The following is a 26,065-nucleotide window of genomic DNA, read 5'->3' as shown; positions in this document are numbered from 1 at the left end:
ATACAAAAGCCATGTGCAGCATGTAAGTTATTGGTGTCATCAGTTCCTGAGCTCTGGTGGAGTCGCCGTAGTTGGGCAATATTCAGTAGCATCCAGCAGACCAGTCCCTGTTGATATCCCATGTTTATAATTCAAGGAGAAAATGTAACCCAGGACTTACTGTGTCAGCAGAACAGACCAGAGTAATGGTAAAATCTTCCCTCTGCTTTGTGCCAGTCCTGTGAGCAACTTTTATTCTGTTCTGACCACTGAAAGAAATACCTATGCTATGAGCGGCTCCCTTGTGCCTTCTGTGATGAATGGGTTTGAGAACAGTCAGTCCTTCCTCCTGGTCCTGATGGAGATGGAAAAGAAAAACCATCACTTGGGACACCACAAATATGACAAATTGAAACGCATCAGAACTTCTTGTGTTATTTGGGGCTGATATTGCAGACATCTGCAATTAACTTCACTCATGGCCTGAGGACCTGGCCTTTAAACTCTCAGCTTTGTGGTGAGGTGATGTGGCTAATCCATGAATTTCTCCATATACTTACAGTTGGAATATTGCTTTCTGGTAAACACCAGAGACTGCGTAAATTGCATTTTGTGGTGTGAAACACTTCTCGACAGTATGTACTGAATTCTGGCAATGCTAAGGCAGTTTTATTTCTGAACTGATCATGAGAAATTGCCTTGAACTGTTAGCGTTTTCATCTGAGAGATGGATTAGAAATGTTTACCAACACAACAATTGTGTATGTATCTAGGACAAGGGAGGCTGTTTCTAGGAATTTAAGAATGAATTGTCTTGCATAAATCAAGAATTTCAGATGCTTGCCTCTAGAGCTTCTGGGATTGTCAAACTGTTAGGCTTTTAGTGTTTATACATTTAAAAAGAAGAAAATATCATGTATTTTTTAAGCGTACTTTTGCATCAAGGTTGTGTATAGGTAAAAGTAATCATCCATCCTCCTCATAGTTTAGAGAGAGAGCAGAGAAATAGATAGATAAGGATATCCTGGGCTCAGGGTGACACTTAAAATAACATTATGGCTGTGAATTGAAAAGAGGAGCAGCTTCCACCTGGTAAATGTGCATCTGAATGGCTTTGGATTAAATACTGTTTGGCGCTACGTATTGCACTGAATTGAAAGTCCAGATATTTCTAATTGAGGCCCCTGGCTTCAGCGAATGAACCTTGAATATGTCTTTGTGTGACTAGGGAGGAAAATAAACCTGATGAAACAAAGACAGTTATCAGATGGAGAGGCATGAATAAACCTTCATTAGGATTTGAGCCAGTTGATTTAGACAGGATTAGAAGAAATTTAGGATTTGATGGAAGAGGTGAGGTGTTTTAGGGTTTTTTTCGGGGGGGGGGGGGGGGGGGGGGGAGATCCCCCAAAGGCAAAACCAAATAGCAAAACCTATGTCAGCAAAAGCCTTTGAAGTCCTTCAGAACATTATTACTTGCTGAACTATAATATATAAAACTGTCCCTGTGTGGAGCTCAGGGGAGACCAAAGTTTCTTTGCTGAGAACAGTTGAGAACTGTAGTAAAAAGATAATAGGGAGGCTAAAGGACAAATTAAATTGGGGAGTCTAAATCTATAAACAACTCTGTAAGGTGTTTTCATTGATCGTTGTTGGGAGTTTCTGCGTAGTGTAGATTTGGAAGTAATGATGTTTGTAGTTTAATAAGAGCTTTGCGTGTCTTAGCTACTCTCCAACAAGCAGAATGTGTGGGTGCGTATAAATAAAGCCGTAATGCTCTGGCTTTGGGGGCCTCACCTGAAACTCGAAGTCAAGCAGATCTAATAAAGCTGACTTGAAGCCAATGGCTGGTTTTAATGCGGCAGCTCACAGTGGTGCTGTAAAGTGAAATGCTTGAGACACTTTTATTAGAGATTTCTTGCAGCTGAGGCTCGCTCAGTGGGGCTTTTACAAGGGATTGGCGTGCCAGTTTTGGTGCATTAAGAAAAGGCTGCGTTAGGGACCCTCTGGAAATTCATGCTTGTAAAGCAGCAGGATTCAATGTAATTTGATTAAAAAAAATCATAATAGGATAGAATCTTTATTCCCTTTGAGTGTTTGTTCCTGAAAGTTGAAAAGGCAGTCTAAATTTTATGGAGTCCCTCCCCCCTGCCCTTTTTTTTTTTTACTGTCTTTGTAAAATGCTTTTAAGCCCTTGAAACTGGAAAGATCTGTACAACATTGTCTATTTTGGCAAACTCCAAAGGTGTGCGGTGGTGTTTTTTTTTTTTCAAAAGCAAGGCAAAACTTGGCCTAGTTTGGCTTTGTTTACTTGTGCTTCTGTGTTATTCCGTCCCCTCAATGTCAGCAGAAAAGTGCTGCTGTTCCGGGAGGGGGGCAGAGGTGCCGTTCCTGTCGACCAGGCTTGGCCGGGGTGCTCAGCCCCTGCAGAACAGCTGCTGGGTTTGTGTGTCAGCAAAAAACTGGGTAGTTTTTTCTTTTTTGTTTTTTTGTTTTTTTTTTTAGCAGTAATATATGGATTAATGTTACTTTAAAATCAAATTGAGAGCAAATTCCCCACTAAACCATAATGGTTTGAAATTTGGATTACTTTTTTTTTGTTTTTGAACTTCCTGAGTGTGTCCCTATAGGGACAGGAGCATTAAGCACTGCTTTTTTATTACAGGGTGATGTATAATGCTAGTGAAGACTCAGTGCTGGTTCTGTCACTTGTAAGACACTGGTTGCCCTACCAAGGTTGTTTTCTTTGTCCGATGATGGAAGGGGATTGTGTGTGTCTGCTACTTTGAATTGAGGTTTCTTGATGACTAACTGGAATATTAGTTGTGCTGGAATTGGATATTCCTGTTTGAGAGCTGCTCTTGTATGTAGGTATAAAATCTTAAAAACATACACAGTTTACTCAGTCCACGCCCCTTTTATCAAATTAAACTTTTTTTTCTTTTATCTGGAAGAAACAGGTCGTGAGAGATGTCTTCTCATGCAATTCTTGATTCCTAGTGGTATGTTGGTTTTTGAGAGCAGTCATGTGTGTCTTTACAGCAAGACCAACAGGCAAAGCAATGAAAATGAGATGACTGGAAGCTTCATAAAGTTGCCAAGGGGAGACCTATGCTGTTCATGGCAGAGCGTGCTGTCCCAGTGCTTGGGGGCTGTATAGTGTGCAAGGAGGTTTGGGACCACGTGTGTAAGGTGTGTTTGCACTTTCTGTGACCCAAGGAGACCTTTAAGACACGGGGTTGTGTTGATGGGTGCTCTCTGGACCTTGGCTGCTATCTCCCTGCGATGTTGTGGGTGTTCTGGTTGGGTTGACTAGTCAGTCTTGACCTGGTGCTGCATTTAGTATGACAGACTAAGGCACACTCCTCCAAGTCATCACGTGTAAAATTTTACAGATCACGTTACAAACTCCGCGATCGCTTGATTTATTTACGGCGGGGGATGTTGTGTTCCTCGCCTCTCGGTAAGCCTCACTGCACACGTGGTTGCTCCAGTGGCTTGTGTTCTGCGTGGGCTTCTTGCAAATCCGTACCAGCCGAAAGGAATCTCATACTTTCACTGTTCCCCGTCATATATAATTTTGTGAAGCTGTACTCTGTATTTGAAAGCCGTGGTTTTAAGAAGTCTGAAGCAAGGTGTGCATGATGATGACAAAATACAAAGCAGATTGATCTTATAAAATAGAGAAGTAATAGTTCATCTTTCACCCCCCCTGTGCCATGTTGTATCTGTGTGTAAAAGTGGAACCAATGGCAAGTAAACACGAAGAGATGGTCCTGTAAGAGTTTGTATCAATGGGAGAGCTGGATTCCTGGTATAATCTTGGGACTGAAGCAGACATTAAATGCTTAATTGTAAGTTGCTAAAAATGATGTCAGTCTGAGAAGGTTTTTTTAATCTTTTGGAAACAGCGTACAGTTGATTGCTGCTTTCACTGGTAGCAGTTTTAAGTGGTTACATGTGTGTTTTTAAATTAAGATTTACAGAGAACAAATGCTACTTAAGTTGGCTCTTACCTCTTGAATCTTTAATTCTAAGCCCACAATTGATTATGATGAAGCTCTTCTCTCTGAAATGGACAGCAGCTTGAGGCTGCTTGAAAAAACAACCCGTTCCTATTTATGCGTACTGTAATACAATAGGTTATAAATCACTAATGTCATACACCTCATCAGGCATTGTCAGTAGGCCTTTAGAGATACGGTGGTGTGATCTGAGAGGTGCTCTTAGCTTGCTTTCTTAGCTACAAATATGAAAATAAATTCATATTCTTCTAAACTTACAATGCTGTCTTAATTGTTTTCTTGCTTCTTCTCCCTTCAAAATTTTCTAATACACTGATATTTCAGGTTGGCAGTGTAGCCACTAAACACTGGTATCCGTGTTGCGTGGAGTTTTAGTGGAATAGAAACTCGGTTATTTTCAAAAGAATCCACAGAAAACAAGCATTTTGTTAGTGTGTTTTTTCCATGCTGTCAGTAGTATACTTGTTTAGGTAAGACTTTAGTCTCAGTGCAGGCCTATATTGTTTTATATGTGTATATTTCAGATGTTATTTAAATAATTTTATATGAAATCTCATTTTTATTTTATGCTCTTTATATAAATTTGATTTCTAGGTCAGCAGGACATGGAAAGTACTGGCAGAAGATGAAGTGTTGTGGTACAGGTTGTGCCAACAGGAAGGGTACCTGTCAGATGTGAGCATCTCTGAGCGTTCCTGCTGGAAGCTCGCCCTCAAGAACTGCTGTGCCAGAGAGCGCACTTTGAAAACCAACTGGAAGGTAAAAGGGAATTTCTTTAATGGGATCCAGATGCTGTAGAAAAATGGGAACCTGGTTCAAGCAAGCGGGAGTGAAAAGTTGGTCTTTTGTATTGTTGCTTCTTTTTGCCAGTTAAAGGGGGAAAGCTGCTGAAGGATTTATGAGACTCAGCCCTAGCTGTAGTGCCTTTTTTCCCCAGTGACTGCTTCTTTTGGGAGCGAGTCTTTCTGCTTGCTATGCTACTCCATTGACTTTGGTGAAAGAAAGATGTTTATATTTCAACCATCCCTTGATAATGAGAATCAGCCTTTAAGACGAAGGCTCCTTCCCCTGCTCGTTACATATCTTGGCTAAAAGAAAACTATCTTTTTTTACTGTTCTTGTGATAGTTGTTTCTCTACCTAAAGATTATGAATGATAATGAAGAGTGATGGGTTCTTTCTCCTTGATTTCTGTCTGTAAAAAATCTAGGAGGTAAGCATAAAATAGATGGGTCTTCTCTCTCAGCTGCACTGTGACTTGTCAGTACCAATAGCAAAGCTCGGCGTTGTCCCCACAGCAGCAAATTACCGTGGTCGATGAATGTGTTGCAATCCCAACACCGTGTCTCCTCTCTCTGTGCAGAACCGCATTGGTGCTGTGAGCCAGCTGCCCTATGAGCTGGGAAAAATTCTCTGTGATGTACATACTTGTGATGGAGTTGTTATTGCTGGGTGAGTATGAGGTTGTGTAACGCTCACTTAATCTTTGCTGTTTGAAATCTCATCACAGAATCACAGAATGTCAGGGATTGGAAGGGACCTCGAAAGATCATCTAGTCCAATCCCCTGCTGGAGCAGGATTGCCTAGACCATATCACACAGGAACGCGTCCAGGCAGGTTTTGAATGTCTCCAGAGAAGGAGACTCCACAACCTCTCTGGGCAGCCTGTGCCAGTGTTCGGTCACCCTCACCGTAAAGAAGTTTTTCCTCATATTTAAGTGGAACCTTCTGTGTTCCAGCTTGCACCCATTGCCCCTTGTCCTGTCAAGGGATGTCACTGAGAAGAGCCTGGCTCCATCCTCATGACACTTGCCCTTTACATATTTATAGACATTAATGAGGTCACCCCTCAAGTCTCCTCTTCTGTAAGCTAAAGAGACCCAGCTCCCTCAGCCTCTCTCATAAGGGAGATGTTCCCTTATGCACTGCTTTTTAACAAATTCAAAAGAATCATCTGTTTGAGGCAACAAGAATAAATTTTTGACTGCAGTTCCTTTTGTGGGTGAGGTAGGTTGCCCGTAAAGTGACTGATAATGATGGTTATCTCCGAGTCATTTCAGTGGTGCAAATTTTTATCATGCTATTCAAAAAGCTATCTCAAGTGCATGTAGCCCCTGTAAAGACAATAGTACTTTCTGATGAACTGTATCTATTGTTTTGCTGTGCAAGCACCCAGAATGTATTAAATGTCGTACACATCTACTGAAAAATGCTCTTTTTATTATTTTTTCTCCATAAAAATCTCATAATAACAAGTATATTTTTGTGTGCTGTGTCAAGATAACTTCAGAAGGACTGTTACTTTTCTGCATTGTTATGTAAAAGAAAATCTGGGGGGGAAAAAACCCACCCAAAAACCAAAGAAACTCAAACTTCTCCTTTCCTAATATAAAGCTTTGTTGGGACCTTGATTTAATGTTAGCTGTTCGTTTGGTTTATACTCTTAAATACAATTCTCAGAATCTCCCAAACTCTTGGAAGAGGTTACTGTGAGTGTCCCAGTAGGTGTAAGGCTTTACTATATTCTGCTTGAATTTTACAGGTTCAGTAATCAGCAGCCCTCCAGAAGTCACATGAATAAATAGAAATTATATCATCCTGGGGGCAGTCAGAGGACAGTGTCCTTAGCATACTAGAGTTCCATATTTTATGGTAGCACTTCAGGTTAATGGTATGCTTATGCATTGTGTGATTAGAGAAAACTATTTATCAAAAATACTATGAAATTCGCTCATTGGTTATAAGAAAGGTGCCTTGCAATACATTGCACATGGGTAACTGCTGTATACATTGAAATGCTTTTGAACGCTGTTGGACAACTGAGAGCAGGAATCTGAACCAGCAGACAGGCAGGAGTGAAAGGGGAATTTTAATCTTTGGTTTTGTTGCTTTGGTGGTGGTTTTTGGTTTTATTACGAGATGCTCTACCACTTGTTTTGCTTCTGTATTTGGCGGTCTCCCTTTCTGTTCTCTCTGCCCTCCTGTTCATTGGGTATTGCTTCTTTCTCCACTTTCCATGCGATGTTTTTGCTGCAGTAACCAGTTGCACTATTGCAATGAAAATGCTGCTGCTGAAGAGCTGAGTAGTCTGTGACCTCTAGAGAGGTGGTGCCATACAGCGGTTTAACCTATGCGGTGGCCGTGGTAAGAGGCTTGAAGAATTGGTGTGGCTGGAGTACCGCAGATCTTACCTTGACTCGTGCCTGACGTTGAGACTTCCTTGGGCCACTGCTAAGACACCGCAGCTCCCAGCCCGCTGTGGTCTGCAGCTGGGATCCAGCTCTGCGGGTAGCAGCCTGACTTCTCCTGTGCCCTTCAGCTTGGGCAGCGTGTTTCCTGGCCTTGGCCAGGGATCTACACTACTGTATCTGTTCCACTGTATCTAATGAAACCTCCTGTACTTCTTTGGGAGCCAGAAACCCCAGTTGTCTCCACGCTGCTGCCAAAACCTCCAGCTCTTCTTCATTTTCTCCACTGTGTTTATATCCAAACATGCAGCGTATAGAAGGTAGGCAGAATAAATTGAATTTCTAAAGTATTGATGAACAAAGGAGATTAATCCCATATATTAATCTCAAACAGTCCATATTTTAGCTTGATGTCTTAATGAATTTGGGTTTATGCAGTTTCACACTGTCTTTTCATATTGGTTCCTCAGTTCCTCCAATATCTCTCAGTTCTTTTGGTGAGTTTGCCTCAGTTGGCATGGTGAAGGGTGGTGGTGCTCTTAAAGAATTTAGGTTCCTGTAAGGTTCGTGGTAATAGGTGAGCAGGTAAGAGACCACTGAGGGAAAAGCCGCACATGCATATCCATTAGGAAAAGTGATGTTATGGGTTTCACTCAAATTGCTTTTCAGTAATTTCCCTTCTCTGAGAAAACAAATTTTAGTAATGAAGTATCTTTTTATGAAGCTGTGAGTATACATTTGATGAAACAACATGGGGAAATCAGACTTTACCTGGTTAGTAAATGAAATGTCTAGAATATTAGAACACCAAAATTATATTACTTCCTTTGCTGTTTACTACTTGCCCGTCACTCTGGTAGCTTGAGATCTCTGAAAGCATCTCTTAAATTGCTGGAAGCAGAAGACTTCTGTGAATCTTGCCCAAGAGAAGATGAATTTGTTGTTCTGCCAGTGATGATAGAAGTCTACAAGACAGTAGCACACTGTCGTGCCCCCCCGATAATATCTTGTGGTATGTCATGGTAAATATCAAACAAGACAGACTTAAAGTTATAACTAAAACTTCCAAGCACATTAGCAGATTGTGGAGGGGAACACTTCATTCATTATGTGCCTTTGATAAGTATTTAGGATAGGTAGATTGAGGAATTTGTTGGGGTTTTTTTTGTTTGGTGTTTTTTTTTTAAACCAAACATAACCCTCCCCTTTCTTTCCCAGCTTATAGTATTGTACTTAATGGCATTGTGCTTTCAAATTTGTCATAAAAGTGTAATGAATCTGGTGATCAATAGCTAGCTGTTACATTCTTTTAGTACTGAAGTAGTAATTTAATAGCTGAGGTTAACAGAAGTCAATTTTCTCCTCAGTATAAATATCAATTATCTGTTACATTTAATGATTATATCTCCAGTTTCGCAAACACTTATGTGCTTAGCTTTATGTGTGGGTAATCATAGATTACAACGAGACTTGCCATGTACGTAAAGCTAAACAGACGTGTGACTTCGCAAGGCTTGAGAAGTCGGTGATGATCTTAAAGCTAATTTTGTGTGTGGCATTTCCTGGGGTTTTCTAAGCAGTGGCTAGTGGCATTGTTTACCTTCCTTTCTTCTATAGTCACATTGCTGCACTGGAGGAAAAATAGGGCCACTGAGTTTTTAGCAGGTTTTTTTGCTGTCTGACTTTGGGGAGCAGCTGCACTGCAACGCTCTGGCTCAGCTCGGACAGGGCAGCCAGGCATTACACTCTGTCTTCGTAGCTGGAAACTGTGGCCGTGTACAGCAGCTGCTCCCTGGTTTCAGGAGGTTCAACTCAGGATCTTGGGAGATCAGAGAATGGTTATAAAAATTAAAAAATGGGTGGAGAGAGAGGTTCTGCAGCAGAAACGCTGGAGCTGTTGTGTATTTGGGGTCTTGGAGCAAGCCTGGGAAAAGTCTTGTTTGATTTGAACCAGTACCGTGATAGACCTGATCTAGCGTGCTTCATAATACTGCTTCAGACTCTGCTGGAAAGTGGAATAATTTTTATTTTAGTTGCTGTAGAGCTTTTTTTTAATCTTTCTGAAAAGGAATTTGTACAGGTTGTGGGCAGAGTGACTTCAAACAGCAGCTACATGTGTTAATACATAGAGGCATAGTTTGCCTGAACTGGTTCAGGAGCGGATCTCTTTGTTAACGTTGTGTAAGGAAGCAAAGATAAACTACCCAGGGTTAGCTCTCCCTTAGAGAAATGTACCTATTTCATGCACTCTCCACTGTTTTCTCCATGCTGCTGCCAAAGCTCAAGCCAGAAGATGGCAGAATATCAAGGATTGATTAAGTGCAACCTGAGCTGCGAGTTGAAGGTGGCTGCTAGTGGCTCCTCTTGCTCAGAGCGCCTTGCATTTACTGGCTGACATCAGATAATTCGATCTGGCCTGCATGCAGAGCATCTTGTGTTTATCATTAAAATTTCATCCCAGCGGTTACGATGCTTGTTTTCTGGGTCAGACCTTGAATCCCTTTTCATTTGAGACAGCGGTGTTTGTGGTTACCTCACTCCCAATCAATGTCGTATTCGCCAGCCTTTCTACAGTTACGCGTCTCGAAGGATCTTCTTTAGAGGGATGTTGTCCTCCCCCCTCTCCATATTCAATTCAAATGTAGTTTCTTCTTTAAGTCAGAGTTTACTTAAAAGCAATTATATGTCTGCTTGCTTGGCTTTTATAAATTACTGCTACTGATTAGGTTCACTGTACCTAATGCTGTTGTATGTTTGGTTTCAATACAGAATGCCTGTATTTCTTCACCTTCTCTTAATAAAATCTTAAACAAATATCTCCCTTTTTTCTTATTTTTTTTTTTTAAGCAAGTGCATGTTCAGACAGTAAAATTGGTACTTTTCCTTTCTTGGCAGTGTTGACAGCCACACTGGTGGGCATTTGTAGTCAGAGGTTAGGTCCTCCTGGGGATACCAATCACGGAGCATGCATCTGGTCCTTGTTTGAACTGTGTTGTCATTACATGGTGGATCCTGTGGTGTAACATGTCCGTAACATGTTGTGAGACTGTTTTGCTGTCTGACCGGCTCTGTGTGACATACTTAACGTGTGGCTGTCCTTGAAACCGTGTGGTAAATTTGCCTTGTGTCAGTGGTGATCATCTCACTTCACAACTAGCCCTGTAAAACCACACCAAGTCTGCTGTGAGTCAGGATGATGTTTTATCGTGCATTGTATTAACTTTTTTATGCTTGCGGAAAGGGTGCTGTGGCTTTACTGCTGCTGCTTGTAGCTCCGAAAGCTTCCCAAATGAAAATAAACAGATGAGATCCAGACCACTGCTCCAAAGGCCAAGAAATATAAAGGTACCTGATGCTTTTTCTTTCTTCAGCTTTCTATGACTGAAGGAGCGGTAGACTGTTAGTTAAGAACTTGCATAAATGGAGATTTGAGGGCATGCCTCTGTTGTGCCACAGAGACCGGTCTAGCAGGTGCTGCATGGAGTCCTACACCCCTCACAGCCTGCTGGGAACCAGCCCTTGGTTCTTCTCTTGACATTTTAACTTCAGAGGTTTCCTCCTTCCCCCAGTAAGTGCTGTCTTCTTTCCTAGAGATCTTATTTTCTTGAGTTAGGGCTAGTGAGATTCATCTGCTTTGAGTGCCTCAATAAATCTGCAAATGAACACTTCCTCCCCTTTCAGGGTGGAGCACACCTGGCACAGATGGTATTTCTCCAAGTGATGCTTGATAAAGGCAATGAGAAGCAAAAGAAGAACTTCCTAAGTATCCTGTGTGGTTAGAGGAATTGTCTTTTTTAGAAGTAGTGATACCTTTTGGTTCTCTCATACTGAGAAACTAAATGCACTGAAATAATTTTTGTACAGTTGTCTTCATTCTGAAGGACTCTTATGGGAGTTAGTTTAAACACTGCAGCACTTTTGAACCATTTGAGCCTTTCCATTTAAGTCATAGTGAGCAACAGAAACATAAAAGTAGCTGCTACTATGTGGTAGATTTCTTTGTTCTCTAAGATTACCTCCCACACTGCTTTCCTCTTGCTCAAAGGTGACCTGCAAATGACTTTTAAAAGAAATGGCCTTGCCACTCTTTTTACCTTCATAATGATGTGTGAAACTAGCCCGAAAGGCTTGAAAACACTTTTCTGCACTTTTTAAAACTTCATGTCAACTCTCATCTAATTTGTTTTTTTTTTGCTATAGGGCTTGTGGGCTATTCTCAAGGTATTTCTTATTAGCTCTTGCATCTTAATTCACTGTGCAGACCTGAGGAAACCAAAATATTAATTAGTAATGAAAATGAATAAAAGTTAACAAACTGAAGTCTTAAACAGCCTGAATAAACCCCTGCCTTATTTAATTGCTTAAATTTCATTTGTATAATGGCACAACTTTGATAGGTTTCACCCTCCCCTCCCAGTGCCTGAGCGCCTGGATGTAAAACAAAGCGGTAAGGCAGAAGGTAAAAATACTTACCTCTTTCCTTCCACCTTCCCCAAACCTTTTGTGTTCTCTTCACTCATTCTTATCATTGTTAAGAAGTAATAAGTGTCAGACCTTTTTTTCAAGTGAGTCACCTTTAGGAGGGTTGAAAACAGGATGACATCATGAGTTCAGAGGGATCAGATGACAAACTACGGGAGTTAGGTAAGGTTGTGTTAAGTGACAAACACATTGGCTTCTCTGTCATCTTGTGAAAAAGAGCCTTTCAGGTGAAACCAAGAGTAGAAGCTTGATACTGACTCGTTGTGAAAGATGCTTTTCCAGCCTGCCCGACCATTAAGCTATTGGTTTACATATAGGTTTTGCTGGATGCAGAGGGATGCATTGTCGCAGTGAGATGCGCTGTGTGCATAGTGATGCCCAGTATTCTGAAGTCATGGTAGTTAAATTTGAGCTTGTAAAGGCTGGTTTTCTCCTGAGGCCAGACAGACACATCATTTTTCTAGTAAACTTCTTAAACATTTTGTTTTTAGTGTTTTTACAGCCTACCTGCCTCTGGGGTGCTGCCATCAGTGCCTAGAGTTCAGGTGATACTTTTCCTCTCTGCTGTTTGCAGAGTGGTGCAGTCTGTGTTCCTTCCAACATGTGAACATATCAATTTACATCATCTTCAAATGGTGTTTTCTGGCCTGTATCTGAAACTGGAGCCATTGTTTTATTTGTAGCATTACGTGTTTGTCCTTTGTGAAATAATAGGGCTGATGGACCAGATCCTTCCCAAATTGCATCATGATTCCTCTGGAAGTCTCTTGAAAAAGATAATTTTTTTTTTCTCCTGCCATGGCAGTAGCCTTAGGCAGTAATATTTTTCCTTGGTCAGAGCAGCTGGTTTAATTAATGGGCCTGGGCTGATGCAAACCACTGGAACCTTGATGTAAATGATGGGAGACTCTTGGCTGTAAAAAAAAAAAAAATTAGTAGAGACAGTTTGGCTTTCTCTAACTTCTGCTTTTGTAAGTGTTCATTAAAATGTTTTGCCTACCATGTAACCCTTTGGCTTGTTTCTGTTCCCTTGGTATGACATTTGCATGCACTTAAAATTAATAAGAAAGCGAGGCATGCAGAAGTACTTAGGATGGCGAAATGTTAATTTTGTTACAGAAACAAGATAAGCTGCAGAAGAACTGTACGCTATCTGCAGCAGATTAACCCACTTTCTAGAGCTACAATTTCCTAAATAAGGCCTTAAGAACGAAGGTATAAGCTTTCCGCAGCTCAGTTTGAGCGTGGTCCACAGATGGACGTGGGTTGATGAACTGGAAAGTCAAGTTCCCTACTTGGGAACTGATCGTAGGGATGCTCAGAATATATTTCATCCTGTTAAGTCTTAAAATATTCCCAGAGTGGTTTAGTCACTTTTTTCATACCTGCTCTCATGTAGCAAGCAACCTAAAATAATGTTTGGATGGAATTGGGGACATTACTTCTCTACTTCACATTCTTCTATCAGTGTTAAGATCGTTTCAGATGCTGGTTTTGGTTTGCCCCCATCTGTTTTTTCTTGTATTTTATGATGTAGCTTTCTGCCACGCTATGTAATAGCAGAAATTTTTCTCTTTTCTGTTCCATTTGTATTTCATTTTTTTGGTCACTGTATTCTATTTATATTCCTTTCTGCGCTACAAAGTAGCGCTCTTTAGTCTATCTTTTGCACTCTTTAACTGCTTCTAGACTGTTTTTCCTAAATCCTTCCCTTAAGGCATGCTGTAGCCAAGCTACCTGTCGATTATATATGTAGTGGCAAAATCAATGTCTCTAAATAATTGTAAATAAGAACGCAGGCAGGCTTGGGAACTTGTACCTCTTTCATCCAGCCTCACTCTGTGAGGCATCAAACACCATGGTCAATGTATCTAAGCAGTCTGTCATTATCCCTCACTTCAGAGAAGAGTTGTGGGCCTTGACACTGAGTATAAAGAAGGTGATAGAATGCATTTAATAACCTCCGTCGCAACACACAATACTGAAATTATCTTCCAACTTAGAGTGGTTTTGATGCAGAGGCGGGGGGTTGGAGCTAGATGATCTTTAAGGTCCCTTCCAACCCAAACCATTCTATGATTTTTGAAACTGAACATTATGAATTACCACTGTCTTACTTGAGCCTTATAGAGAAGGGGAAGCTTTAGGAGCAATTTGAACCAGCTTACAAAGGTGTTTGGACTTGGGTTTGCATGTTTATTTGGACCTTATTCTTAAGCCTACTGAGGGGGTCGCTGACTGGATACCTTAATTAACCACATGAAGGACTGGTTGGTTGCTTTTGGTGGAATAAGGATGAAAGGTCTGAGATGCTTGTTGCAGCAAGGCAATGCAAAATACTCATTATTTTACTTGCTTATCAACAGGCATCGGTTTAAACAGAGCTATAGCTAGAGATTGTTACTTGAGCGAAATTCCTACTGACTTCAATAAAATGCATTGACATTGTAAGGACTTCATAATAAGATCTTTTGAGTATTAACAGATGGTCACTGACTGCCTGAAACAAAGTTGTTGGGGGTTTTTTGTTTTTGTTGATCACCGCAGGTATCTGGAAACTGAACAGACTTTGCCTCCTGGAAACCAAACCTGACTGTGAAACAAAGGGTTTTCTTTCTCCTTCCTTTTTATTTTCTTGCTACGAATTCTTTAGAGAAAACATGGAAAATGTAAACTGATTTCTGAAGTGTCTTATCAAAAGTCTTTGGTGTTCAGACCAACTTAGTGTAGCAAGACTTGCCCTGGAGTGGTGTGCTTGAGGCAGCCGACAAAAGGGACTGACACCAGCATCCTGTTTCCACAGAAACCCAGCGACGGTCTAGTTGACCTGCTTGTTTGAAGTGAAATTCTGCAGTGCCAGCAGTAAGCAAGCCATGAAGGAAAGCAGTTTGTCTTTGCTGCTGCCATGGACTGAATGAGTATAGAGTCTCGACTGTTTTGAAAATGTTCCTGTTAACAGTTTTTCTTTTGTGTATTTGTCAGTTTATATATTAGTTGCAGTTGTACTTTGCACAAACACTAATTAGACAGCCATCAACACTCAGGGCCAAAGGCTTACTAACAATGCAACTGTGATAGCAGTGTCTTAATTGGTTGAGTATAATTGTCATTAGGCAACGATAAAGACATCTGGGGCTCTGGAGAGAGATCAGCCTCCCCCCCTCCTTCTCCCCAAATTTGTTCTGGCTATTGCTCTCCAACACAGTTGAGCTTTTTCAGATGAGATTCTGTGTTTTGACCAGTTTCCTGATGTTTTTCTCCTTATGAAACCGTCTGCCTCTTCAGCACCACTTCATTAGAGCGGTGCCCAGCCTCCATCTCTGCTTCCTCCCACATGTGCTCCGCACTTCACCACCTGCTTCCCAGCCATCGTGGGACATCAGCTTTTAACCCCCAGCTCCTTCTCCTTCAGTCTTCTGCTCTCACTTATGTGAGAGGGCACGAGGAAATTGTTCATCTCATTGACATTACTGCCAATAAAAAGTAGTTGAAATGCTTTTGATTAGTGAGTAGGTATTTTTATTATAGTCCATTTTTTATAGTATGTATTTCTGTTATAGTATGTTTGTAGATACCGTATGAATTTAATGCTTTTCAGTTTCTCTATACCATACGCATTGCTCCATTTCAGCAAGTTTTTCACTCATATCTGTAAAGCTTAAGCTGAATTTGCAGACTAATTTTTACAGATGTGTCCATGTCTGTCCAGAATTACCGAGCTGGCTTGTCAAAGAGAAGTGTAGTTAGAAAAAACAGAGCTCTTGTCTTTCTCCTGCTGCTGCTTCCCACTTATATATACAGAGATGTTCAGCAGAACACGCAGACCCTGAGCTGAAAGACAGGTAGTGCGTGGATGAACCACCTTGGAAAGCATCAGGGCAGGGGGTGTCTGGAGAGGGGGAAGCTTGGGGGTGTAAGCAATAGTCTTTTTCTTGTTGCTGCCTGCTGTGCTCAGGAAAGCAAGACTTTGAACAGCCTTTCTAAATGCAGTAAATCAGGTATGGTCTCTAAGGGTTGGGTTTTTTTTCCTTTGAACTTGAGAACCCAGAATTTGTAGGTTTTGGAGTTCAGGGTGCTGTGTGGTTTGTTTTGGTGTTTTGGTTTTTTTTTTGCACATGTGGCTTATTTTAGATGTTGGAGTATTTACCTGCCACTGCAATGATCATCTTGATACACCCATCAGGTAAAAAATACCAACAGCATTCAGCTGCTGTATTATAGCAAATAGAATGTATTTGTTGTTATATTAAACAGAAAGACGTTTGATTTGGTTTTCACTCCAGCAGAAAGCTACGTGGGCTTTTCATAGCCATCTCGATAGAAAAATCTGTAACTGAATGAGCTGGGAGGACTGTGTCTGGTCTGGGGTAGAAGGCTTAAATCTTGGGTTCTTTCATTCAGGAGCTCCAGACAGATTTTCATGGCGAAGTATAAAGGCTGTTGTGGTAGGAAATGAATAGAAATACTGAAATTATCTAGAAATAGGTCCTGTACAGTGCAGCGTGTTCTTCTCTTCAGCCATCTATATTGATACGGCAGATTTGCCAATTATCTGCAATAAAGCAGCCTTTTTATTTTTTTACAACAAGGCAATGCTTTAATAGTTTAAAAGCCTTTTGTTGTGGTTATGAATTGAAAGTGTGTCGCTCTTTACAACAGCATTAAAAGCGGGGAGTTGAATCATTAAATTTTTTAGTCCTGAATTGGCTTCATCTGTGTTTGAAATTCTTCCAGTTCAGTCCTGGTGCAGTCCCAGTGTATGTTGGAAAGGGCCATGCGGTGGTGATGGCCAATGGAGTGTGGTATCAGCTGAGGAGATGGTTTATATCTCCCATTTCCCCACGCTGGTTCCCTGCCCAAACCTCAGCCTCCACTTATGTTTCCAGCATGGTCTTGTAACAGCTCTCCAAATCCTTTAGGTTTGCCGCATGGGACTGAGATGCTGGCGTGCTGCTCTGGGAAGGATGTGAATGGTGTTGCCAAGTGAGAAATGGGGGTAGGAGGGGTGGGGGCAAAGATGCCTTACTGCCCTATTCCCTCCTGTTCCTGATGAACATTCCTGATGAACTGAAATCCTACCTATTTTGCAGTGCACTGGTGGGATTTCTGGACAGACACAAATGAAGGTATGGTTTGGTGGGTGCTTGTAGGGTTCTCCCAGCACATATAGTGCTCTGTCTCGTGACAGAACTGGAATGAGCACTATGGCCAGCATCCTCTTGTGTCTTGTTCTGTAGTATCTGTCTGAACCCATTAGAGTGTACCTGAGGTACACGTAACAAGCTTTTGTGTTCAACAGGTCCTTGCTAGGGGTGGGAGAGCAGCATGGCTTCATGGTATAGAAGTGAAAGCTCTTCAGCATGTACCTGTCTCTCACTGGAGAGGAAGGGGGTGAGGATGAGGAGGCTGCAGGGTGGTGTGATGGTGAGCCTACCAAGCAGAGACAGTTCCTGCGTTTAACAGATCCCAGCACAAACACATTAGAATTTGAGTCAAATTTGTTGCAAACTGATAGTCAGAAACATTTGGTGCCTCTGTTCCAGCTTGAGCTTAGCTGTAGAGGTGGTTCAGGTTCTTCTTCAAGAACAAAGAATGGTTCAAGCTAAATTTTGACTTGGTTTGAATTCTCAGATAATATTAAAGCACTTCCTGTGGTACTGTGATGTTGGATCTTGCGATCCATGTTATTTTTTATGGATGGTGGTGCATCTTGAGCCCTGGATCGCTTGTGTTGCATGTTATGTAGAAAAAACAGAAGCAGTGTGCTCAGAGAATTAGCCAGCCCTGTGTCTCTTCTCGGTTCCTGTCATTCTGTCTTCTTCATCTATTACTCTTTCTTTTGACATTCCCAGACTGGACTATGTGAGAGCGAGTATGTGTATGCACTAGGAGGAGATGCTGTTCTTCCTTGCTTGTTTGGGGATGAAAATGAATATTCTTGTCACTTAGTTCTGTCAATTCTACCAGTATTTTATGTCTCCCTTGAAAATCACTTTTCAGGGTCACATAGTGACAAGAGAATTTTCGCTTCCCCCTTGAGAATAATCCGCTACTCTTTGCAGTTAGAAGTTTGAAAACATGACCCCAACCAACCCAGCCATAAAGGGAAATGAAAAGCAGCTCAAAATTAAAATGCTTCCAAATGTTATATGTGTGTCCTGTTGAATGGTCAGATCTGTGCAATTACTTGTCCCGTTGTGTTTTATCTCCAAATTTTAAAATATATCTGAAATGAGCACTTTTCAGTTTTGTAAACAGAAGGTGTTTGTTGTGGACTAACCTGGACTGCTTGCTCAGTCCAACATGAAACGTTGAGCTTTGCTTTGGGGAAGCTTCTTTGGTGATCTATTCTTTTTCAATAGTGCTGCTGGAAATTGGAAATGAAAGCAAGATTCATAGAGGGATTTGGGCCTCATTTGCAGCAGGAGGAAAAGGGAGAAGTGCCGTCCCACCCTAGTCTCTCATTTTCTTCTCTCTTACCGTGTAAAGCACTGACAAGGAAGCCAGGTGACAAGGACACGGTTCTCCTCTCTTTGCGATTGAATGCAGAGAATTAATGTGCGTCTCTTCCTGCTTGACAGATTTCACCACCCCCTCAGGCACTTTAATTAGTTATATAAAGTGGAGCATTTTCACTCAGAGATGTTGGAAGTAATCTGCTCCAGAGTACCTGTAGCTCAGCTGCACGGTACTCCCCAAAGACCTGGGTAATCTGAGTCGAAGTCCAACATCTTCTAAACCTTTATTAAGCACCTTCCTTCACCTTCTTTGTAAATAACTATTTTCTTATTTTCCTCATAAACATAGGACAGCCAGATTTCTAACCAGTAGACCTTTGAGGCTTATCAGAATCATTCTTTTAAAATATTTCCCCCCTCAAAATCAGAATATAACAACAAAGCTGAAGGAGCAGGAGGCCTCCATTTTCCAACAGAATCCAAGTCTTGGATGTGGCAGAGAAAGACATCTGAGACAGTGTTAATTGTCACAGTTCTGTCAAAACTTAAATAATTATTGAACTGTTCCAAATAACTATTGAACTGTGTACTTTGACCAGTCATAGAGGGAGTTTTTCCTCTACTTTCCCTACAATGGTGTTTTTTTCTCATTAATATGTTGTGTGCCACAGCATAGATGGCACAGAACAGTTTGTGTTGCTTGCAGCCTTCGTTCATTCAGATATATTCAGTATTATTTGAGCAGTTTAGTTCTGTTTTTTTTATTTTCTCACTGGCAAACTGTAGTTTGATATTAAACTATAATTTTTCTGATGTTTCAGTGAGAGCCTTCTGCAAAGAAGGCAGCCCTGCCTTAATTCTAAAGACAAACTTAATTATCTTAATAAATTAATTAGCCTTCAGAGATGTAGGCAAATCTGATGTGTTGATGAGGCATTAAGAAGTTTCTTTCTATAAAGAGCAGCGGGTTGGATGGGTGTATGCATGTGAGTGCTTGTGTGTACGTACGTAAATGCTCTGATTAAACAGCCTTTCCTTGGCACAGCCACAATCACAAATTTTTAAAGACCGAAAGGAAACAGTTTGAAGTTTTGCCATGGTGTAATTTAGTCTCGTTACTGATTACCTTTTTTCCCTTGAGCCTGGCTCTGCACGCATTCTAGTTGTAATGCTAATATCGATAGTTGGTAACCTGTGGTAGCTCAGCCGTGTTGTTCTTACAGCTCCAATTTTCCCACCTGTCTTAGTAGACTTGATGCTCCATTCAGTAAACGGGAATAAAATGAGCAAAGTTGATGGGCTTGTACACAGAGTGTGTAAACAGGAGGAGAATCAGTTGAGAAGCTGTAAATGGTGTTGGGTTTTAAGACACTTGTTGTTTCTTCCTCCCTTCTTCTGCAGCTACCTCCTTTCAGATGTTTTGGGATGAATAATAGCCTTCTTTTCCAGATATACATCAGGAGAAGTGAGGTTGTGGGACACTCGCACCTGGGACTACACAGCCCCCATCCTGGAACCAGTACACAGTCCTGGTGATGCTGGACCTCAGCCACATGTCTCCTTTGTGAGGATAAACAGCTCTCTGGCTGTAGCAGCTTATGAGGATGGTAAGTAACCACAACTCTCCTCCCTATTTAAAAAAAAAAAAAAAGCTTTACAAAAATGAAGCAGCTGTGCTCAGCTTTTTGTGTGTCTGTAATCCTGTATATCCACACGCACGCACACACACTTGCTTTTATGTGAGAAAGTTGGCCAATAACCCTAAATGCATTAGGAGGCACTGGAACATAGCACCCATTAAAACTAATGTTTAATTCCTACTGGAACTGCTACACAAAGCTTGAGTGCCAGGCTGTAGTCCAGCCAAACTATCTTAAGCAAATAACTTGTTTTGCTATAAAAATATTAAATATTCTTCCACCAGCCTTCTCCGCTGTCCAAAACTCCCTTGGGGTGCTGTGAAGCTTTGTTGTGGGAATACTGGTAAACTTGCATGTCTGATTAATCTGCGTCCTCTCTTGCTCTTGGCGTAGTTCTTAACTGAAGTATTGGTTTGCAACGGTGGGTTATTATATACTTTGATATAGAGAAATAAAAACTGTGACCTCATATTTAATGAAACCCTATTAAAATCCTGGTTATATGCATTGTTTTAAATATACTTAGATGTTTCTATAATGGGCAACAAGAACCAGAGACCAACCGTACATCTACTGGATGTGGGAACAGCGATTTAAAAAGTCAGCCAATTGGGATCCTAGGCTGAGTTGCTCAGGCAGAACTCAGCTCCTATCATCTTTCTTTAAAATGTATGATTTGACACTTAAAAACCTCTCCTCGGGTATGAATAAAGAGTATTTTTAACGTTAGAGAGCTTTGTACACGTACTATCTTTGATCCTGGCATTTCTGCATGTGAAAACAAATCCTGAAGATGGGTAATCCAAACAAAATCTCTAATCCATATATTTTATTTTAGAAGTAAATTAAATGCTTTATATGTGAAAACAACTGTTTTAGGATTACCATAGCTGTTTTTCTAGCCTGGATCGTGCCAGGACAGTTTTCTGTGGCTAAAAATTGTTGATAGGCAATGTTTTCTGACAACAGCAAGTCTGGTATTACAGAATACTCATTAATATTATTTACTCGAGTCGTAGGAAATTATAACACAGTGATAGTTTTAAGTGTTGGCTTTTTGTCCAGTGTGCCAAACAATGACTAGCAGAGGGTCTTTTGTTTCTTTTCTGGTCTCCCACTGACTAATAATTTGTCTAGGGTTTGTTTTTCTGTCATATTCCTTGTCATCAGTCCTGTGTGTGCTGTGACTAAACTAGTTTGCATAAAGCTCGGCGTCTTTTATTCTTTTGGGTAGAAATTTTAATGGGCTCTGTGTTATGGCAGTTACTCTGATTTGAGGAGCCTGGTCAGAATGGATTAGTTTCTATGTGAACAGGGAATTATAAAGACTGATTTTAGAAGTGTTTACTAACTGGAATCTGAAAGCATATATTTACTGGTTGGAGGAGACAATTATTTTCAACTTGGGGAGGGAGAGGACGACTTTGAAGATAATGCGTGTGATTGTTCTTTGTTGTACTTTTCCAGCTCCCTTTTTCTCTTTGTTTGTAAGTTTGACTAACATAGAGAAACCATCTGCTAGTGTTGGAGGTGGTGCTGTCAGGCAAAGAGTCTAGACTTCTCTCGTCGAATCCCTGGCTAGCAGACTCGTTCAGATAACATCAGTTTCTCCCAGTTCAACAGAGCTCACGCAGCGATGTCCTTGGCATCCGATCACAGGGAAGAGCTAACAGGCAGATTCTGCTCACGCCGTGCCTGCCTTACAGCGCTGGTTTGCTGGGTCGGTAGTAGCGAACGCTTCCCAAGGCGTATGAAATATAGCAAGGAGAAAGATTTGTCTTACTGGGCTGCCTGCATGCAAAGTGAATTGTAACTCCGTGATGGCACTAAAGAAAAATTGAATTGTGACTTCTGGTGAGTGTTTCCGACGGCGTCAGCTCTGAGAAACAAGCTGCAAGGAGAGGTAAACGAGAGAAAAATGTATGGGGAGAAAATGAAGTTCCCTTCGCCCATGCCAGTACTCAGTGGGGGCACTGTATGTACACCTGGGGCAACGGGACTTGGCAACTTGATCCACAGTTGTGATTTTTGAATTCCAACCCACTGGCCTCATATTTCTTCTGCCTTGTTTCCTATTGTCAGCACTGGCAGTCCTCCAGTTTGATTTTACCACTAATTGTGTTGCACGTTACCGTACTGAAATGAATCAAATCAAAATGCTTTTCCTGGAGCATTAGATAAAGCAAGCGAGGGTTCTGGGTAATGAGCAGATGCTGCTAATGCAGGGACAGTAGAGGCCTTGCCAGGACTCCATCTGCTCCATGCTTGCCTGACTTTGGCTGTGAGCCACAGCTTTTGGGAAACAGCAGTCTACTTTAGCTATCGCTCTCCCCCCCGTCCTCCGGAGTCTCATAGTTTGACTTGAAAACAATGTGCTGCAACAAGAGAACATACTTTGATTTTGTGTTTTGTTTTTTTTAATACGCTGTGGTTCGTACTCCTGTAGGCATGGCAGGGAGATGCTGTGCTGCTGCTCTTCACGGGAATGCTTTGAGACCCGTTTGTGGTACTTCACAAGTTGCAACTTGGAGCGAAGGGAGGTGGTTTCTGTGGGGATCAGAAGTGTTCTTGCTTGTTGGCAGGTTCCAGGAAGGGAATTTTGGCAGCGCTACTTTCTGGGACTGGAAATCTGCTGTCTTGTCCATTCTGATGCCCTTAAAGCTGCTTGCGGGTATTGTCCCTTCTGGACCCTCTTTGCAAAGACAGAAATGGAGTAATGTGTTTGGTGCCTTCCCCTGAGTGCCAGGACGTGCTGTAGGATAGCAAGAGCAGGGAAACAGGCTGGCTCGAATAAAGGAAAAAGTTTTTGAAGAAAACTGCCTGTAGAGGCAATAGTATGTTAATTCCCACTGGATATGTACAGGTGGCCGAGGATGCAAAACTCTTGGTTTGGGTAGGTGATGTGTGATTTCACATCATGGTCAGGGAGTTCTACCTCTTGAGTCCCTAAGTAGGGAACAAAATACAGACTTTTCTCATTCTGCTTTTCTGAGGGACTGCACAGGGCTGATGTCATTGGGAAATGTCTGTGAGAAGAGCGGTGGGGATAAAACCTGACAGCATTTGGTGGCAACTGATGTGGTAATGGTAATAACATAAAGGCATGACTCTTAAGACTGAGATCTCACTGCTTACGGTAAGTAGCTTGCTGTACCTGCTGCAAGTTGAGAAACAGCATTGCAGTGAAAATAAAATGTAAAATTTTAGTTAATGAACACCAAGGATCTGCTAAGGTTAAATTGACTGTGTGTGGTGGTCCCTTCAGCTCGAAATGTTTTTGGGAGGAACTGGAAATTCAAGGTAGGTTTTGAGACTTCAGGCTGGTGCTCATTTCCACCCGTGTATTTTGTCTCCTGTTTGTACTTCATAGAAGTATGATGTTATCTGAAAATTATAAGGAAATAAATTAATGTTCCCATCTTGGAGGAAAAAAAATACATGCAAGAAGATAGAAGTGGCAAGACTGTGACTTATAAACAGGGAAAACATTGTGTAGATGATGTGAATTAAGCAGCTTCTGGCCTTCCCATATGACTGTGTTTAGAAGCTGAAGTGAACGAGCATCAAAACCATGAGCATGTCCAGATTCCCTGCTCTAGCACATGCAAAATTCTGTCTTTGCTTTTTTTTTAGCAGATAACACACACGTAGATTGCTCTACATCTTTTCTAAGGCTGACAGCAACTGCTAGCCATGTCTTAACGTGGAAGAGCTGGTGTAATGGGTCCTTAGGATCTGAGTGTAGGATCTTCTGCACCAAAACACAGCCCTCACTCCACGTAGCCCAAGGGTTTGCTGTTAGCAGGTAGCACGAGTAGGCTCTGCTGTGGTAGCTCTTAGAGGGAGCTGTGACGTGCGGTGTTATGCTGGCGAACGCAGCCAGTATAATATTTACAAATGTGATTTAACATTTATTTTGTTATTGTGTTTATGCTGCCTTTCCCTGTTACAGGATTAGTGTGTTTTATAGGAAGAGAGACTTTCTGTGGCAAAAATGTTGCCTTTTATACCAGAGAGAAACCGATGTGAAAACTGATGTAAAAAACATCTGCTTTTGCAGGATGTCTTTTCTTCCAGCTGCAAAGAGGGGAATATACTAGAGACAGGCGCTGTTACTGGAGAGCAGCTTCCAGCCGTTCACCTTTGATATAGCAGGAGATGTGTAAGCCTGGCTGATGCTTACTAAAACGGGAGTGCAGTCAGGGTCAGCGGTGCGCTGGGTAAGGCACAATAGTCTCGTAGTTAAATGTTTTATCCAAACACTTTACCATCTAGAGTGAATTGCAATAAATGGACCTTTCACCAGGCCACGTCAACAATGTATTGGGTTAGAAGTTACAAACCTGAATTCTTTGTACAATCTGAGCCAAAGTGATAAACAAGAAGACTGGTACAGTGATTGTAATGTCAAGTGTCAGCGATTATATAGTCTTCATCAGTTTCTTGCTCATAACTCCTTTCCTTGAGCCAAGACAAAATCTAAGCAAGCTGTAAAGTCTAAATCAGTTTGAGGAGTTATTGTTAGAGTTCAATTGGAATAATCACAATTGCAGTGCAGATTTTAGCATGCTGTGAAAGTATTGCTTATGATTTTGATTTAATGGCTTTTTAACACTTTTAAGATTACAATATTAAAAAAAAAAAAAAGGAAATTGTATGCTTGCAACCTTAACTTCACCTTAGCAAAGATAGTGCTTTGGAAATGAAGTGCTGGTCACTGCTGGAGGCAGGAAGATAGACTATGTAAAGTAGTGATCTCATCTGCACTGGTAAATCTTACGCCTAATTTTTTTTTATGTTGCCATACTAATAATTTTAACTGTAATGGTGGCTTTTTTTTCGCTCTTAGACAAACGTGATTGACTGTTGCAAAGGCTTGCATGCTAATAAATACATTTTGCTATTTCTGCAGTGAATTACAGGATACAGAATGTTGTGAGTAGCACTTTTAGACCTAGCAGTAGCTTTACCTATTGATATAGTGGAGTGTTTGCTTTTTCTGTGTAAAACTCTATTTTTCCTGCCGTCGTGCATGGATGCACACGCCTGTTTTGACGATAATACATTTCCACAGAAAGCCCTTGCACGCAGTGGTTGAAGCTTCTGACTGGTGGCAAGTACCAGATGATGGAGGATGTACGTACAGAATCGTACACTCTTTTGGAGGAGGGGAGAAGCAAGGGGGCCAAGCAATCCTTTTGCGAGCAAATACTTGTTCATCCTAATGAAAGAAAATGGTATTTCTCTTCATTAAACATATGTTAACCTGTGACCTTACAAGTCACTTGTTTTTTTGATATTACCAGCGATATTTTCACACCATATTGTGCATCAGCTGTTGCACGCACTGTGTTTGCCTGATAACGTTTTTAGATAATTTGGACAGATTTTTCTATTGAACATCTGGTAAAAAAAAAAGAAGTAGTACCTGTCTCAAACTGATTGTACTATTGCATGAGCCATTTTTACCGTGTTCTCTTTGTGATGTTTGAGATGCAGTAATAATAATAGTGGCTTTGTTGCCCAAATTTAGAGAGCGGAGCTCTGAATTCTGGATTTCTCAGTTTGCAAGAGGGTTCTGTGTGACTTGAATATTTTTTGGTAGTTTGCAGAACTTTCACGTGTTAATACACGCTGTTAAAAACAGTGAAGTGCTCATCACAGAGATGTGCAAACAAAAGACCGCTGAAAGCAGATCAGCTTCCTTTTCTCCCTTCATGAAAGTGTCTTTAATTGGGATAAATGTTCTGCAAAAAAAAAGAGAAAATACTCCTGCCCAGAGGAGCTTGGCAGCAATATTCGTTGTCTGATGAAAGAGTCCAGTTCTAACATCCCTGATCTGATATCACTACGATCTTTTATCATTGGTGTTTGCATGTTTAAATCAGCTGGAGATGAGACTTCACCCGTTCCCTTTGTTTTAGTTGGGAGCCGAGGGCTCGCTGGGAAGGCACAGAAGTGCTGCTGCGAAGCCTGCACGTGGGGCAGCGGAGGGAGTTGTAGCCTGCGCTGTCCATTTGTATTTGTTAACTTGTTTTAAGCATAAATGCGTGTGATGCGAGCTAGCATTCTGCTTTTCAAAACCAGTTCAGCAGTTATTTACCTTTCAAGCAATTAACATAATTACCATTATGCTAAGAAGTAATTTTGGGAAGTTCTGCTCTGAGCCCTTACGACTCCATCGGGACAGTTTTAGTCGGGACTTATCTTTTTGATGGAAGCCTAATTGCAGTTTTGGCTTTGTGTAAACAAACAGAGGCGGCTAATTGTTTAGGCAAATAGCAGATTAATTT

At 41.3% G+C, this 26,065-nt stretch overlaps 1 protein-coding gene across 1 annotated transcript in view; it reads left to right on the top strand.

The window, feature by feature from the left end:
* The window catches only part of FBXW8 (F-box and WD repeat domain containing 8), a 53,478-nt gene that overhangs the window by 5,374 nt on the left and 22,039 nt on the right, over nucleotides 1-26,065 (top strand). The window contains exons 3-5 of the mRNA XM_068412592.1: nucleotides 4,599-4,763; nucleotides 5,367-5,455; nucleotides 19,582-19,739. Coding sequence (XP_068268693.1) covers nucleotides 4,599-4,763; nucleotides 5,367-5,455; nucleotides 19,582-19,739 — 412 coding nt within the window. The remainder of the gene's footprint in view (nucleotides 1-4,598; nucleotides 4,764-5,366; nucleotides 5,456-19,581; nucleotides 19,740-26,065) is intronic.

Source organism: Nyctibius grandis, chromosome 14 (genome assembly GCF_013368605.1).
Source record: "Nyctibius grandis isolate bNycGra1 chromosome 14, bNycGra1.pri, whole genome shotgun sequence".
NCBI classification, from domain to species: Eukaryota; Metazoa; Chordata; class Aves; order Nyctibiiformes; family Nyctibiidae; genus Nyctibius; species Nyctibius grandis.
Note: the sequence above shows the minus strand (reverse complement) of the source record. Positions and strands in the feature narration are given on the sequence as shown.